This window comes from Pyxicephalus adspersus, chromosome 2 (assembly GCF_032062135.1).
Source record: "Pyxicephalus adspersus chromosome 2, UCB_Pads_2.0, whole genome shotgun sequence".
NCBI lineage: Eukaryota > Metazoa > Chordata > Amphibia > Anura > Pyxicephalidae > Pyxicephalus > Pyxicephalus adspersus.
This window is the reverse complement of record NC_092859.1, coordinates 695,610-712,575: the sequence shown is the minus strand read 5'-3', so window position 1 is coordinate 712,575 and position 16,966 is coordinate 695,610. Positions and strand designations below refer to the sequence as shown.

General features: G+C 43.4%; 1 protein-coding gene and 1 pseudogene across 1 annotated transcript; both read left to right on the top strand.

Annotated features, from left to right (window-relative positions):
• Positions 1–1,880: 1,880 nt before the first annotated feature.
• LOC140322648 (phospholipid scramblase 2-like) lies at positions 1,881–5,824 on the top strand. The gene is made up of 3 exons (XM_072399203.1): positions 1,881–2,246; positions 2,893–3,021; positions 4,665–5,824. The coding sequence occupies exons 1-3, from the start codon at positions 2,085–2,087 to the stop codon at positions 4,719–4,721; spliced, it is 348 nt and encodes a 115-aa protein (XP_072255304.1). The 5' UTR covers positions 1,881–2,084; the 3' UTR covers positions 4,722–5,824.
• A 4,890-nt stretch (positions 5,825–10,714) lies between these two features.
• On the top strand, positions 10,715–15,704 carry LOC140322640 (phospholipid scramblase 2-like; annotated as a pseudogene).
• The last annotated feature ends 1,262 nt before the right edge of the window (positions 15,705–16,966 follow it).

The following is a 16,966-nucleotide window of genomic DNA, read 5'->3' as shown; positions in this document are numbered from 1 at the left end:
GAGGGTGAATCTCCACAGCTGGGGCACAGACAATAAAGTGGGTGAATCCCCCCAGCTGGGCCACAGACTGTTTACACGGGTTGGAGTTCTAGCTTTCTGCACCTAATTATCGAGGAAATAAATGAAGCGGAGTTCTCTTTAAGCAGTAAAATGTTGCAGCAATATTTGGATGAAGCAAACATTTGGTGTTTATACAAGCCTTGGCCTACACATTCCTCTTGCTGTATAAAAGCAGGCGGTGCTCTTCCTCACAAACTTTGCATAGCCATAGCTGAGGGCGGACGAGCTTCCGTTGTAATAATAATCTGAGAACAAATAAAATCCCGGTCAAGGAAGAAACGTCTGAGAACAGACACAGACACCAGTTCCAATAGAGTCTTCTGGTTTATTGAGAATAACATGGTGTAATTATTACAAGTACAAAAGTAATGAAATGTTTATGACTATTCGGGAACCCGGGGTGATTATTGGCCCTAACAGTTGGCAGTTTGCCCCCAGGTGCCACTTTTTTCTTATTATCACTTTAGACAAAGAAATGAAACCAATTGTTCAGGATGTCCCCCCCCCCCATAGTAAAGGACATTTCTTGTTATATTTCCCAAGGATAGTTCTACAAAACTGAGTCTATGATAAGTCCTATAAAATGACATGAAAGTCTTATCACATTACCCATAATGCACCTGTGAGGCGTTTTTATTGATACGAACTAGCAGCAAACTTTTACAATACAATTTTTAGGTAGGAAAACTTATATGAGATATCATTCTGTATCATTGCCAAATTCATAGTGGTCCAGAGAATATATCCAGTCTGTGGTGGCCCAAGAAAAATGTATTGCCCAGTTCCTTGAGTCCCATTAGTACTGCTCAGTCGATGGTGGTGGGGTAAAAAATGTTACCCCGCCTTAATACCCCCAGATATGGGTATTTCCCAGGACATGGCTTGCTTTTGTCACAGACGTTACCTGATCCTTGGCACCTTCTCATGTGTGTATTGCCCAGTCTCCCAGTCATGTGAATGTCACCACTGGGTATGATGTCCAGGGCCATAGACATTGCTCAGGCCTTGGTGTCCACAACTATTGCCCAGTACATGCCCGCCATTGTCACAGACGTCACCTAATCCTTGGCTTTTTCTTATATATGCACCATCCAGTCCATTGTTTTCTAGGTGTCCACATATATATGTATTGCCCCATATGTATATATGTATTGCCCCATAGATTGTCAGCTGTTGCCCAGTCCTTGGTTCCTTTACATATGTGCATTCCCCAGTCCCAGTGAATTGGTCCACCCATGTGTTCTGACGAAGATATTCTGCTTTTTTAATTTAAGGTTTGAGTGTCACCACATTATCTGCTATTATTTTTTTTTTCAGAAATCATCACAATGCTGAATAAATCCTTGCAAGACTCCCCTCCGAGTTATGATGCCATCTCATCTGCCCCTCCTCCTGGGAACTACCCAATGTCATCATATACCCCAGACCCTGCGCTGATTAAAGGCGTTCCTCATGAACTGCAAAGTCTGCTGCAGGTGAGATCATTCCTCATGGGCGTGTGCCGTATTTCCTATTGGCTGTCTGCTCGTTCCAGGTTACATGTGATGTCTGTCTATTCTACACCCAACATCCTCTGTATACACACTGAAATATTACTTCCTGTAATGGCAATAGGAAGCCATTGGCATGGTGAACTGATCCGTGCAACACGGCTTCAATTCAAACGTGTCTGTGATCAGCTGCAATCCTGTGTAAAGCCCTGGCTGTCTGCACCACTGGAGGAACCACCAACCAATATATCCAGGCAGAGTCTGGGGGGCTCCAGGGAAGCTGGCTAAAACCAGATTATTAGAGATTAGATTATTATTATTAGTTTGAGATTCATAGGATCTACAGCAGAAGCGTTTTTATAGGGATTCTGGATGGAGCAGCAGCCTTGGCTTCCAGAAGTGTTGGTAAACTGCACATAGAGAATGGAGACATCAAAAACCTACAAATTAACTATTAAACAAAGAAATGAGACAAACTCTACAGCAAACTGCCAGAAGGGGGCGTCTAAATTTTAATACTTCTATCTCTTCTAGATGGAGGTGATTGTCCCATCAGTCGGAGTCATCGGAGGATCCACTATGAACAATAGCACCTTTGTCACCAGTCTGTCCATCATGAACTCTTTAAAGGAAGTTAATCTCCTGGTCCTGGGTCCCAGCTTACAAACCAACATTTTTGGGAATGCCACCTTTGAGGTATTCCAATGACTATGAACTTCCATGATAGACTCCAGTCCAGAAGAAGGCTGGGTCTCATGGACTGGGTTGTCACTTGGGGATGTAGCAGTGTGTCACAATTTACATAATGGTTGGATCCAAGGATCCATCATCTGCTAAATCCCAGTCTGGTGTCTTCTGTGTCCACCATCTCTGTTGTATCTGGTGTAACCCAACTATCACCCTTCTCTGTTGTATCTGGTCAACTATCACCCTTCTTTGTTGTATCCGTTGTACCCTAATTATCACCCTTCTCGGTTGTATCCAGTGTACCCCAACTATCACCCTTCTTTGTTGTGTCCAGTGTACAAAACTATCACCCTTCTCTGTTTGTAACCAGTGTACCCCAACTATCACCCTTCTCTGTTGTATCCATTGTCCCAACTGTCACACTATCCTTCTATCTACTGCCGTCACCCTAACCTACCGTATCCGGTGTACCAACCCTAATATCACCTCCATCTACTGCTATCTATCTTCCCTGTTATACCTACTGCCCCCGCCAGCCATTATTTCTATTATTTATTTTTATACAGTATTTATTTGTCTGTTTTCTTTATGGTAATACCAGAGTTTTTTTTACCATATCTGTCTGTGACATGTGTGTGACACATTTGCTTTGCAGGTAAAATCTAAGGATGAGCAGTATGTGGTGGGAATAATGAAAAATGACGGAGAACAATATGCAGTCTCATTTCCATTGGACCTGGAGGTGACGATGAAAGCCATGATAGTGTGCTCCTGCTTCTTTTTGGTGAGAACATCTCCTTTCTATTTCTAATAATATTTTATACCTTGTGGTGCCAGGTACACAAGTCAGATAGCAGTCCATGTGACAGGATTTTATTCCACAAACTTTTTGTTGTGTTTAATGAATATCGGAGTCGTGATAAGCATTTGAGGCTTCATCGGGCAAATGTAGCCAATTTATATAGAGAATCCACTAAAGCAGTTAATGGCAGCTACATCGATCATTTATCAACGGATATGCCCCAAAATATAATTCTCAAAACATTCAGATAAACAAATGTGCAAAGGCAAATTTCTATCTATGTTTGCATAATTAAAGTGAAGGTCAATAGGTTTATCTGGATGTTGTTGTAGACACAAGTTAAGCGAGTCACAAATGTAGAAATCAGTCACCTATAGTCAAAAAGTTTTTCTTGTTCACCACAAACAGAGTTATTCCACACCTTTAGAACACAGGTCAACTGCCCTGTCATTGTCCTTTACTGAACATGGGCCCCCAGCACTCTCCCTAACTTTTCCCGTCTTGAATATAGTTTTCTTGCATATTCAACTTACCTTCTAGAAAAAAAAATTTCCTGTGTCCTTTACGATATGGTTCTCCTACCCTCCCACCCCTCCTTTCAAAACAAAGTTCCCATGTGTTTTCTAGGATATAATTCTCCTGCTTGCCAACCCACCATCCAGAACACAGTTCTTTGGGTTTCCTGCAGGATACGGTTCTCCTGCTCTCCCAACCTACTTTCTAGAACAAAGCTCTCCTGTGTCCTCCAGGATATAGTACTCCTGCCCTCCCACCCTACCATCCAGAACAGAGTTCTCCTGATTCATCCAGGATATAGTTCTCCTGCCCTCCCACCCTACTTACCAGAACAGTGGTCTCCTGATTCATCCAGGATATAGTTCTCCTGCCCTCCCAACCTACTTTCTAGAACAAAGTTCTCCTGTGTCCTCCAGGATATAGCTCTCCTACCCTCCCTCCCTACCTTCCAGACCAGAACATTCTTACCATGCCTATCTCCCCTATTTTCCACAGCAAATGTCTCCTCTTTTTGTATGATGCTATCTAGAAATTGGCTAACGTGCCCTCCCATTGTCCCTTATCCATATGCACTGCTTCCTAGAACATGGATCTCCCATACCCAGTCCAAAACTTTGGTCTTGTGCCCTCCTGCTGTCCATTTTTTAACATAAGCCCCAAATGCCTTTTCCAGAACACAAGTGACCTGCCTATCTTTGCTTACCAGTGGTCAATTTACTATAATAAAACTCAGTTTGTCCACTTGGTTGGCAAATTTCTCACTTGGACTGCCATGCTGGATTTGCTTGATTTGCCATATGGATTTAATTATATACTCTCTAAAATCAAACTTGGTGTGTGGCCTGGTTCTGCCATATGCAGATCTGGTGCAGCATGGGTCCCTGGTAAGAATAGCATCTGCATGAAAGTCTTAGTACAGCCATGTTATGCTCTACTGGGGTTATATCACCTACTGTAAAGTCTGGGGACATGATGGTGACCCTTCATATAAAGAGATACAACCAGAGTGGTCACCGCCGGTTGGGCATTGTATTTGATGAGCTGGATAGTGTTACACATTGATATAAATATACAATATAACACAGGAATAATGTTTGTCTCTCTCATAGGAGGATTTAATTTATGACAAAAGAAGGTATGTGGCAAACCGTCCAAGCAGCGACTAAGCTGATGGTTGTGTGATGACTAAAGGCATTTATATCGAGCAGCCAGAAAAACAGCTTGCTATCACGTTGGAAAACCATTGTCTCTGATACCAGCTACTATTCTTTAAATGTTCTCTGATGGTCCTATAACCCTCCAGTGGTATATCTGGAATTGATTCACTCAGAACACTCTTCATTAAAGCACCTACATATATATGTAAAACCTGGACCAAAATATAAGGTTGCCAGTCGTGCTACGCCATATTGGAAGACTCAACTGGGCTCCCTCCTAATGGATATACACCAGGCCATTGGGATCAGTTTGAAGCTGGATGACCCTGCGATAAGGTGCCGAAGACAATGAATGCCCGGGGGAGAAGAAACTTGGATGAGTGAATGAATGGATGAATGGATGAATGGATGGGTGGATGGGATGCACCAGGGTATTGGTACTCTCAGGAGAACAATGCTGGATTTACCCGAGAGGTGGTGGAATCTGATGGAATGTCCATTTATTCTGTAACTCTGCATTTTCTCTATCCATATATTATGTGCACACAAAGTAGTTTTTTCCCAGCCTTGTCATTGGTATTTTAAGGTCACCTTGTGATTGGACAGGTGTCACCAGAACAGGTGTCCCCATTGGACAGTTCTCCTAGTATGAATAATGAATGTGGATCAGCAGAGATAAAGTATGATCATTTTCCAGGAAAAGGCCGTTCTGGTCCTCCATTGATCAGCCCTGAACATTGGCACCATCAGTCGCTTCTTCTTCACTGCCGGTGATAACACAAGACACGTCTGAAGAACTTCATCACCAAAAACATCTCATACACCAAATAATATTTCCATATATCATACAATGACACCAAATCCATACAAAGTAAATATAAATCTCTGTACTATTCTCTTTAATGTGTTTTCATCAAACATCAACACCAAAATGTTTACCCCAATCACCACCATGTGACCACAAATTGTGCTAAATGTCCAAATTTCCTCCCCAAAACCTTCAGATGTCATCGCTGGTCCCCTGCAGTGCCAGGCTGTCAGCAAAGCTGGGCTGTAGGGTTTGTAGGGTTTCTGTTATTCTGGCCATTCTGGAATACATTTTATATATATTACAGGAGCTGTTTTATCTTTATATCTGTCTGTATATTACATTGTTCCATTGCTAGGGAATTTTGGTTGCAGTAAGTAAATTGCAGTAAATTGGGTGTCAGTGAGCAAGAATGGGCTAAAGGAGGTGCAGATAGCTATGGGAGGCTGGAGGGCAGAATTGATGAAAAGGGGGACCTAAGGGTAGATTTATTGCTATATAGATTATTATACAGATATTATTAAGGCTATGGACAGATCATGGTTGCAATATCATTGATCAATCAATATCAGTATTATTTAATGTACAGCGCTGTGTAATATGTTGGTGCTATATAAATCCTGTTTATTAATAATATTATTAATAATAATATATTAATAATAATGATAATTATTCATGCATCCAATGGCCTTCACAAGACTGCTATGAATCATTATTAATGTAACCCCCCTAAGGTAAGTGCGGACCTCATTGTTTTGCTGATAGATCAGAATTTGGTGAGCTGTGTTAGGAGGTCACAATTATCACACTACACATAAATAACGAGTAACAAGCGCCCAATCAGATACCAGGGATAGATTTTATATAATGTTACCTTGACAAAGTGTCCGTTTATGAAGTCACTATCTCTGGCTGAACACTAGAGGGCAGCAGATAGGCTGCAATTTCAGCTTCCACCTATAGGAAATCTCCATCTTCCCTGATTCTTTGCATTGTGTATCATGGATCGGGGGGTCTCAGTTCAGACATCACAATGAGGGGGGGGCTACAAATAATGACACGGGGCATGAATTGTAGCCACAGGCAGTAAGGATATGCAGCTCTCCGCAGAGATTCCTGCTGGGGGAAGGAATGAATCATAAAGACATAAAACAAATGTCTTATTTAAAGGAAGAGTGTTGCCCTGTACATTGTGAAACATGCCAGCTGGGTGTAATTAGACGCAGCAAACCACCGGAATGTTTTATATTCACCCAGACAAAGGGCGTCTATTATAATTGTGCACTGACCTCACATTTCTGCCGCTGGAAATAAAGTTCAGTAGCTGGAGAAGGAGCGAGGACAAAGAACTATTCATTTCTATGGGGGGGGGTGGGGGGCATCATAGGAAAAGACAGCGATCATCCCCGACCGGTCATTAATGATCTGCCACTGTTGTACATACATGTATATAGCCAATCACAAATCACCGGGGGTGAATATTAAATCATGACCACCCCAAGTTGTAGTATTTGTCTCCTATTTTCTAGAATTTATTTGATGTGAAGTAATAGAGGACGGGAGTTCGGGGGGGGGGGGGGGTACCTAAAACATAATTATGTAAGCGGATTGAAATAATGTGAGAAAGGTAAAAGTAACCCAACAAGGTTTATCTGATGTTCTTCCTGTAGGGGGCATTGTTTAATATCTGGGATCTGCTCCCACACATGGCCAATGCAGAATTCATCACGTCTCATAGAGTTCTTGTATTATCTTGTATACTGGATCAGATCAATATTTCTGTTTGTATGTATTATAATTTCTTATTCAAAGTTCAATGTGATAAAAAGATTAACCGTGCGAATATCATATGACAAATCCCCTCTGTAGGGGCAATAAGGGAATTATAACAGAATTATGTGTGACCATTTCCAATTCTTATCACAATAATATTATATGAAAGGTTTTCTGTAATATTTCAGAGGAAATAGTAACATATATGAATCTCATGTCCTTATAATAAAGAGATATAAAGAAAATATAGGAAGGGATGGTGGAATGGAATAAAGATTTCCAATGTCCCTGATATACATTCAGCGCTATTATTATTATTAATATTAATAATAAACAGGAGGTATATAGCGCCAACATATTATGCAGCGCTGTACATTCGTTGACATTTAAAGGAATGATGATTTGAAGTATTCTCAGGGAATGAGGAGGATTGATCACATTACACTTTGCTTTCCTTCGAAGAATTCATGTTTCATTTTGTTTCCATCAAATACAATTAATGCCCCCACTATGCCAACCATGGGGCATCTCCTCAATGGAGCCAGGGTGAATGAATCCAAATTGTGTGATAAATCCGGAATATTTTATACTAAAGGGTCTAAGCAGGGTTTGCCAACATCAGGAAGTAGAAGCCATTGAGTATTTATCCATAAAATGACGAGTGGTCAGGAGATGTAGAGATGAGAGGGGTCATATGGGGTAACTTGATGGTAGCAGATAATGGGCTAGCTAGGTTATAGAAAACCATAAACTGGTGATAAGTTATCTAAGAAGATAAAGTATGGCTGGTAGAATGTTCCAATCTGCCCCTCTGTAAGACCTGGGGTGTTCCAGGATTTTCCTTGGAAGTGGTCAGGGTTGGTGGAAATGCCGGGTGACGTGGGGAATGGTCTGGATGAGATTTGGATCCCAGGCTGATTGGTTGGCTGAGACTGATAGAGAAATACATCGGATGTGTTGGAAAGTAATATTACAAGCTTAGATTTGTCATATGAATGTAGATATTAGAAGAAGGATTAGAGAATTGCGAGTGTAGACAGATCCTTAGGAATGTAAATCCCGGAGTATTGCGCAATCAGTGATACGGGAAGTTATCCAAAAACCGGGATTAGATTGGGGAGGAACGAGATGTTGAGGATCTCAGTTTTATTATAATGAACTCTGAGTTTTACAGATGGCTTTACCAGAAGGAGATTCATATCGGAAGGAACAAATAAAGGAAAACATTTTAATAATGACAACACCCAACCTGAATCCCCTGGATATTGGGATAATTATGGATTGCATTCCCCAAATGATCCATCACTAATTCATAAAAAATCTTTTAAAATTCACTAAATAATAAAAAAAAGTTTCTATAATGTTTATATTCCAGATTTATTGAATATTTAAGGCACCAAAAGTCATTAATCTTTACAGAACATCATTTCTTATTATAAGGCATACATGAGATACCAATTGTCAGAATTTCCAGAGATTACATTAATATAAATGGGAACGGAAGACGTCCTATTTTTCATTTCTCGACGCGTTTCGCAAGCATTGCTTCCTCAGGAGTCGTGGGGCTCTGCACGGACAAGCAGCAGATTCCCCGAGGACTGATCATCTTTCTGAAAAGGTTATGAAGATATTTCTGGAACACAGAATTGGAGATATAAAAAGTTTGGTGATGAATAGCACAAATAATAATAAATTACAATAAGTCATGAGTAAGATCTTTCAGGTCTATTGATGAATTGATATCTCATGCATGACTTATTGAATAACAAATGATATTTTTATCAGGAGAACATTCCGGAAAAGGGGATTAGTGGTGTTTGGCCGGGGTCCTGAGGATAGGTGAGGACTAGGATATGGAATGTGGAGGAAGATGAGGGAGGAAAAGGTAGAATGTACTTATAAAGGAAATCTAATTGTGGGTCAGGAGATCACCCTAATGAACGTTCCTCCTGCCCCATAATAAAGAATTCCCAGAGTTCCCGGCAATGAAAGAGTAGAATGTGCTGACATATCGATTTCATACATCCAAAATGTTATATAGGAAGTCATTGAGGGAAACATTTCTATGTTATGCAGAGCCCTGGGTAATGATTTGTAGCACTGCAGACCGGGAATCAGCACAGCCATCAATGCCCGGTGAATGATTGGACGGTGAATGATTGGGAGCTCTGCCTCTCATCAGCCCCCAGACTATATCAGTGCTACAAATACCACACCGCTGGGGTATCTAATATCTTGTATATGTCCCAGTACAGGGATCTGAAGCACGTCTTGGGAGCATACAACAATCTGTCCTTATATAGAACATGAACTATGAGAAGTACAAAATCTAAATAAAGATCTCAGAGGAAGAACAATATTGTGCAAAAACAAGGAACTGAGATTTGGGAAGTTTTAATAAATGCAGCATCAACTCCAGAAAATATATTATGGTCTGTGTTCCAGATCTTAGGTGGTAGGTGGTCGGGTAGATTGTGGGGTAGGTAGTAGGGTAGGTGGTGGGGTAGGTTTCAGGGTAGGTAGTGGGGTAGATGTAGGATAGGTGGTTGGGTAGATAGTGGGATAGGTGGTGGGGTAGGTGGTCGGGTAGATGGTGTGGTAGGTGGTGGGGTCGGTAGTGGGGTAGGTGGTGCAGCTCTCTTGGGAAGGAGGCAGAAGCCATAATAAAGGCACTCGGTTTAGGAAGAGGAGTTTGGGTGGGATAATAATATGGCAGAAGTGTCCAAAATGATTATGTAGGTAAATGATTAGCAGACAGAGAACTGAAGGGGGCTAAACATGTATTGCAGCTAAACCAACAACTCTTGTAATAATTAAAGACCCCTGGAAAGGGTGGATAACAAAAAATGCCTCCAGTGAGGGGTGAATGTGTGATTACATGAAAAGCAGCCAGTATGAATGATGAGAGACCAATAATAACAAATACGCAATAATATTATATATATATATATATATATATATATATATATATATATATATATATATAAATAATAATAATACCAAATGCATAATATTAATCATAATAATATTAAATGAATGATAATAATAATAATAATAAATATAAAGTTAGAATATTCATCATCTTTTCTCCCCACAATCTCATTTTCCCACCCCGAGTATATTTCACATTACAGACAGCAGGATCTGCTCATAATTTTTATGTTTTTGTTGTTATTTTTGGTGTTGTTTAGTTGTAGTAATAATATAACACGTCAATAAATATAACAACATCTGGAGAGCTTTGTGATCACCTCTATAGGTGGCAGATTTGGCGGCAGCCATATTTCTATTCTCTGGGTCCCCAGCTTACAGAAAATCATCATTTTTAAGTTCTTTTGCCCAAAAATGTTTATTGCAGAAGTCAGGGCGAAATGATGATCTTTGATCACCGGGAGCGGAGGATCCTGGCAGGATATTGGCTCGGGATTGGCTCGGGATGTTTTTGTGGTCACCTCATTGGGTCAGGCTGCCACGAGGATCTCACACAGTTTGCCATTTCTCACAATTCTTGCACATTGATGGTGACATTTCCTGTTTTCGGCTGTGTTGTGTAATAACCTCCTGCTTGTGTCATCTCCGTCCTCCCCATCCCCAGATCACTTTATCACCGGCCGGGTCCACTCACTGGAGATTCAGTGGCTGCTGGGAGGGCTTTCATCTCGGTAAGTTCACGTTTCCTATTCTCTGTTCCTAAATCTGTACTAAGTCTCTCCCAGACTCCATGTTGGGATCTCTGTACCCCTTCTGTGCCCATCATGAGGGGTTCCAACCATCCCTACAGTAAGTCTCTGGGCCTGTACCCCTTCAGTGCCCATCATGATGGGTTCCCATCACCCCTACACTGAGTGCCCGGGCCTGTACCTCTTCTGTGCCCTTCATGGTGGGTTCCCATCACCCCTACACTGAGTGCCCGGGCCTGTACCCCTTCTGTGCCCTTCATGGTGGGTTCCCATCACCCCTACACAGAGTGCCCGGGCCTGTACCCCTTCTGTGCCCTTCATGGTGGGTTCCCATCACCCCTACACAGAGTGCCCGGGCCTGTACCTCTTCTGTGCCCTTCATGGTGGGTTCCTACCACCCCTACACTGAGTGCCTGGGTCTGTACCCCTTCTGTGCCCATAATCTAGGGTCCCTCTCATGAACTTGTGTCTAGTCTGGCACATAAAGGCTCTCCAGTTCCTTCGTTGGTCCATCTAAAATGTTTACCCCGTGACCTGTGGGGAAATATTTCCCATTTTCTGGGCTCACCAGAACTTTTATTTTTTCTATCTCCAGCTGCGGCAATGTATCCCTCAAGCCACAATGAGATCTCACCCAGCATGGTCCCTCCTTTGGCACACTCATCACCACCAGAACTGCAATGCCTGCTGCAGGTGAGACCCCCAATACCCGGGTATGTGTTCCTTTCCATGCTACTGGTTCATTCTGTGTTCTCTGGTCAGCCTGTGTCAGGGTGCCCAATGGATTCCCAGAGTCCCATATTGGAGAAACCAGAATCCATTGGTGACCACGAACACTTCATTACCCGGATCTATTACCCGGATCTTCCTAAGATTTACCCGAAACTCTACAACACCAGAGCCAAGCTGGAAGGAATTGCTTAGGTCCGAGAAAGTTGTCTGGAAATGTTCGGCCTCCATGTTTAGGGATCCTAATATGACGTCATTGTTGATATGGGAGGGGATTGTGATCGGGGTTAGACCCCCTGTCTAGTCTTCATTCACTCTCAGTTTGTCGCGGTGTCACTGCTGATAGGAAATAGGAAATGTTCCAGTTGTCACCAGGACAGACTGGAGGGGAAATCTTCCAGTTGGGAATACCTGATCCAGTGACTTCCATCCAGGAGGGGATTAACATTCGGTACACAGCAGATAGGGATTTGGGGTCAATTCTGTTCCTATTGTAATCAGTTGGGTTTTTATTTCCTTATTTTTGGTTTCCATATTTCATAATTTCTTGTTGTATCTATGCAGACAGAAATGTTTATTCCAAACAAGATTTCTCCGGGGCCCATTGACTTCATTGTGGTGCCGTGATGGCTGTTTTATCTTAAGAAGTAATGATCCTCCGATGGCGGGGTTCTATAATGAATGTTGGATTTCCAAAGTCAAACAGTCCAAGGTCATTGATTAGAGGATCCATAGACTTTACACAGCACAGGGCTGTCAGGTAGAGATCAAATCCAGGGATCAGAGCCAATGGTCATACATTGGAAGTTATGCAGTCAAGAAAAGTAAAACAGAAGCAGGGGTCAGGGATAACACCAGTCCACCTGCTACCTGTGCACCTGTAGACACCACACACCTGTAGACACCACACACATGCGCACCTGTGGACACCACACATCTGCGCACACCACACACCTGTGCACCTGTAGACACCACACACCTGTGCACCTATAGACACCACACACCTGTAGACACCACACACCTGTTCACCTGTAGACACCAAACAAATGCGCGCCTGTAGACACCACACACCTGTTCACCTGTAGACACCACACACCTGCGCACCTGTAGACACCACAAACCTGTTCACCTGTAGACACCACACACCTGCCCACCGGTAGACACCACACACCTGCGCACCTCTAGACACCACACATCTGCCCACCTGTAGGCACCACACACCTGCGCACCTATAGACACCACAAACCTGCGCACCTGTAGAGACTACACACCTGCGCACCTCTGAACACCACACACCTGCCCACCTGTAGACACCAAACACCTGCGCATCTATAGACACCACAAACCTGCGCATCTGTAGACACTACACACCTGCGCACCTGTAGACCCCACACACCTGTGTGGGAGTGCCAGGGACTGGATGCATCCAAGAACATCAGACTTCACTCTCTCAGATTGGCCCTCCAGCAGACCCCAGCATGGGGTTTACACCTGTGTGGGAGTGCCAGGGACTGGATGCATCCAAGAACATCAGACTTCACTCTCTCAGATTGGCCCTCCAGCAGACCCCAGCATGGGGTTTACCAGGGATCTTTCATTCCTTGTATGTCCGATCCTCTATATCAGAGAACATTCCAGTAATTCTTCTCTTCTTCTTGCAGGTAAACCAACTCTCCATACGTGAGAAATGTGAGTACCATCAGCCCCTCACCTTCCAACATTAAACCATCATTTGTTGTTTGAGATCTCCAGGATCCGGCCAAATATCCATAATGACTGCTGGATCAGTACCGGACCTGCCGGTGGTTCCCAAATAATGGGTCACCAGTGACCTGCAGGGCTAGAGAGAAGAGGGCACATTTGTCTGATAAAAGCTTCCAATCCATATAACCCCATCACTGCAATATAGAAACAAATTCAAACAGCAGTAAAACGTTGTATCCTAAAGCCCCCGCTGCCCCATCATTCAGTGTATGGAAAGGTAATTGCCCCTTCAGTTAGATTAACCCCTATAATTTTTGTGCTGTTATGTGCAGTCTCGGTGTCACAAGGCTGGGGCAGGAACTTCGACATTCTCGATCACAGAGGTCAGAGGATTTATCAGGCCCATCTGAATGTGGAGTGTTGTGGACCCACCTATGACCTGCGGGTCAGAGATCACCAAGAAGGCAAAGTCATGGATCTTACCAAGAACAACTGCTGCGATTGCTCAGGAGAGGTGAGATGTTTTGGGACCTGATATGAGCTTCTCTGATCGGTTTCGTCTCTTTTTCCTCCAATGCCTTTACAACCCACTTTTCCATCATGAACTCCTCGGGGGAGGTTCTTCTCCTTATTCTGGGTCCCAGCCTTAAGATCAGCATCTTTGGGAATATCATGTATGAGGTAAGAGTTAACCATCTTAGATTCTGGGGATGGGTGCTGGTAATATTCAGTTTTTATGTTATTACAATCCGGAGACCCCTGGAAGAGGTTCCAATGTCTCATCCCCACCGCACTCCTCGGGGGTGGGCCCATTTTTATCACCATATAAGGAGAAAGCTACACAAGGGGAAAAACAAACAGCATGTAGATAATGAATCTCATGGGAAGTGAATCCCAGATCCAGGGCTGCAAGACATCTTCCAATTTCAATCAGCAATTCCAGGTAAATCAGAACTAAAGTGTGCACAGGCTTACAATGTTTTTAGCCATGGCTAGAGAAGCCCGTGTCCTGCCAGCATACTGAGAGGAATCTTACATTCTATAAAGAAGCAGCGGTCTCTCTGCCAAGGTCCAACCCACCCATATAGAGCTAGAAGTCTCCAAACAGCCTGAGCTCTGTTGGTGATGAGTTTTAGGTTTGACTCATGGATGGGGATGAAGCTCAATCTTCAATAGAGTGGCCGTTGGATTATTTGGACATTTTTTTTCTATATCTCCTGAAATTTGTGTCTATGACATTTGTGTCCACTAGGTGAAATCTCAGGACGAGCAGCATGTGGTGGGAATAATAAAGAGCGAGGGGAACCAGCTCATCATTACATTTCCGATGGACCTGGAGGTGACGATGAAGGCCCTGCTCCTGGCCGCCTGCTTCTACCTGGTGAGGACTCCTCCACTTCTTTTATGGCATTGGCTGGGGATTGGGGGTCACTCCGCTCTTTATATTTTGGCCCCCGGAGCATAAATGTCCCACCCACCGGCACTGCCATAATGAGGGGTAACAATATATGCCATATAAGTCCTGTTGTCAGGTGCCCCGGGGGCATTTGTTTTATGGTAAGATCTGACTGTTTGTTACCCCTGGGGTATTACAGTATAAAGCCAAGCCAATTCTAAATGTGGTTAGGACTCCATTCCGTTTTGTATTGCTTGCGTTACCATGCTGCACAACCAAACACAATGTCATATGTCCTGGGCCATCCTTAGGTCTTTTATATAAACCCGCTGATCCTGCCAATAATACACTTCCTGCAGTGTTGTCACCTGATTTGGACTACAAGCTCATCTCCCCTATTTGACCCCATCCCCACCCATCCCTACACATAACTTCTAATTTGGGAATGAATATGGCAGGAGAGGTGAGGCGCCAGGAATAGGTGGCCACTTTGTACTTACCTGACTGATTCTGCCACCTGTGGGGTATCACCAGCAGAGCTTTACAGATGGTTAAGAGGTCATCCCACCCTGCATAGACCGGAGAGCTGTGTTCTAGGGACCCCAATCTGCAGGAGACCAGAATTAAAACCCTTGGACAGTCCAGATCTGGGACAGATGAAGGGCATTATTGCTCGGGGGATGGTGGAATAGTAGTTTATGGTAGATAGATAACTTTTGGATATACTTCCCTCAGGACGCCCTCATCTATGACCAGAAACGAGGCATCATCGACCGGCCCAGCAACATCTGACCTGTGACATCATCAGGCCCGCCCCCGAGCTTTCTCTATCGATTGATTTTATTTTATTTTTTTTTTATTTCTGCTTTTTGTGTATGAATTAAATGATATTTAAAGGAGAATATCTCCACCTTGTGGGTCCAATCATTTTATTTACCCCAAGATACCTCACAATCCTTTAATATACAAATCTGTATTATCACGGGTTATTATCATGGGGCTGAATCATTCATTAATACCATTCCACATGTTCTGTAGTGTGATCAGATCAGAGATTCACTCAAATATAAACCAAGGAAAATATTGTCACCTGGATTGGCCATCGGACAAATTCACTTGTGTGAAAGGGGGGTCAAAGTTTGGAAATGATATTGGGGAATAATTGGGATTGTCATGATGTCATACATGCAGATTTGTAACATATAGAACACCCATACAGAACATATGCCCCACCCCTGAGGAGCTATATGGCTGTCTGTGTCCCTTGGGGCTACCAACTGGTGGACATGCCATTGATGGACAGCACAGCAGAGAGTTTGGAGGGGACAGAACTGTAATTAGCACACCAGCCTACCCCATCCTGACCACCCCCCTCCCCACTGCCCCCCACTGCCATGTGTAATGTAATGCCATGTATGAAAAGCCAGAGGAGGACGGTGTGGCCCGCAGGTAGGCTGGAGTAATAGTCTGGTGGTAGGATCAGGGAAGTAGCAAGAACAGTGACTGGGGAATAAGTAGCTAGGCAATACAGCCCATATATAGTTCAATCAGACTTCTTCTGTCTCCTAAACCCTCACTACTCACCCACCATTCCATATCCCCCTCCTATTGTGTGATACTTACCCCACCTCCTTGATTGTAAGCTCTTCAGTCCAGGGTCCTCTCCGCCATTGTTAGTATTTGTCTGTCACTTGCAACTAGGGATGAGTGAGCGAGATTTGTTAGTTCAATCTCGCGGCGTGATACTTTCAGTGTGATACCTCTTGCAATCTATCAAAAAAGCCAGAAAAGTTTCTGTATTTCTCTTAAAAAAATACAGATATTTAATTCTGATACTGGTTGGTACAGGTGCACTTTTGCCTGAATAGCTAAAAGATGAGCAGTAGACGCAGGGGAAGGCGTGGCGTTGGGCGACCTACTGCATCAGGCAGAGAGAATACTCCCAAGGGGTCCGCCACTGTAGGACAGCAGCAGCAAACTGTTGGAGGCAGCAGCACAAGTTGTCAGACAGGTCTGAGATGTGTGCGGAGTACCAGTACGCTGGTCAATGTATTGAGAGGGCGGACTACAATCATACAGCCACATCATGTGGAGAGTATTGTGGACTGGGTCTCAGGGGCCTCAAGTGCAGCAAGCTCTTCTTCTGCAGCAGCAGCAACCAGCC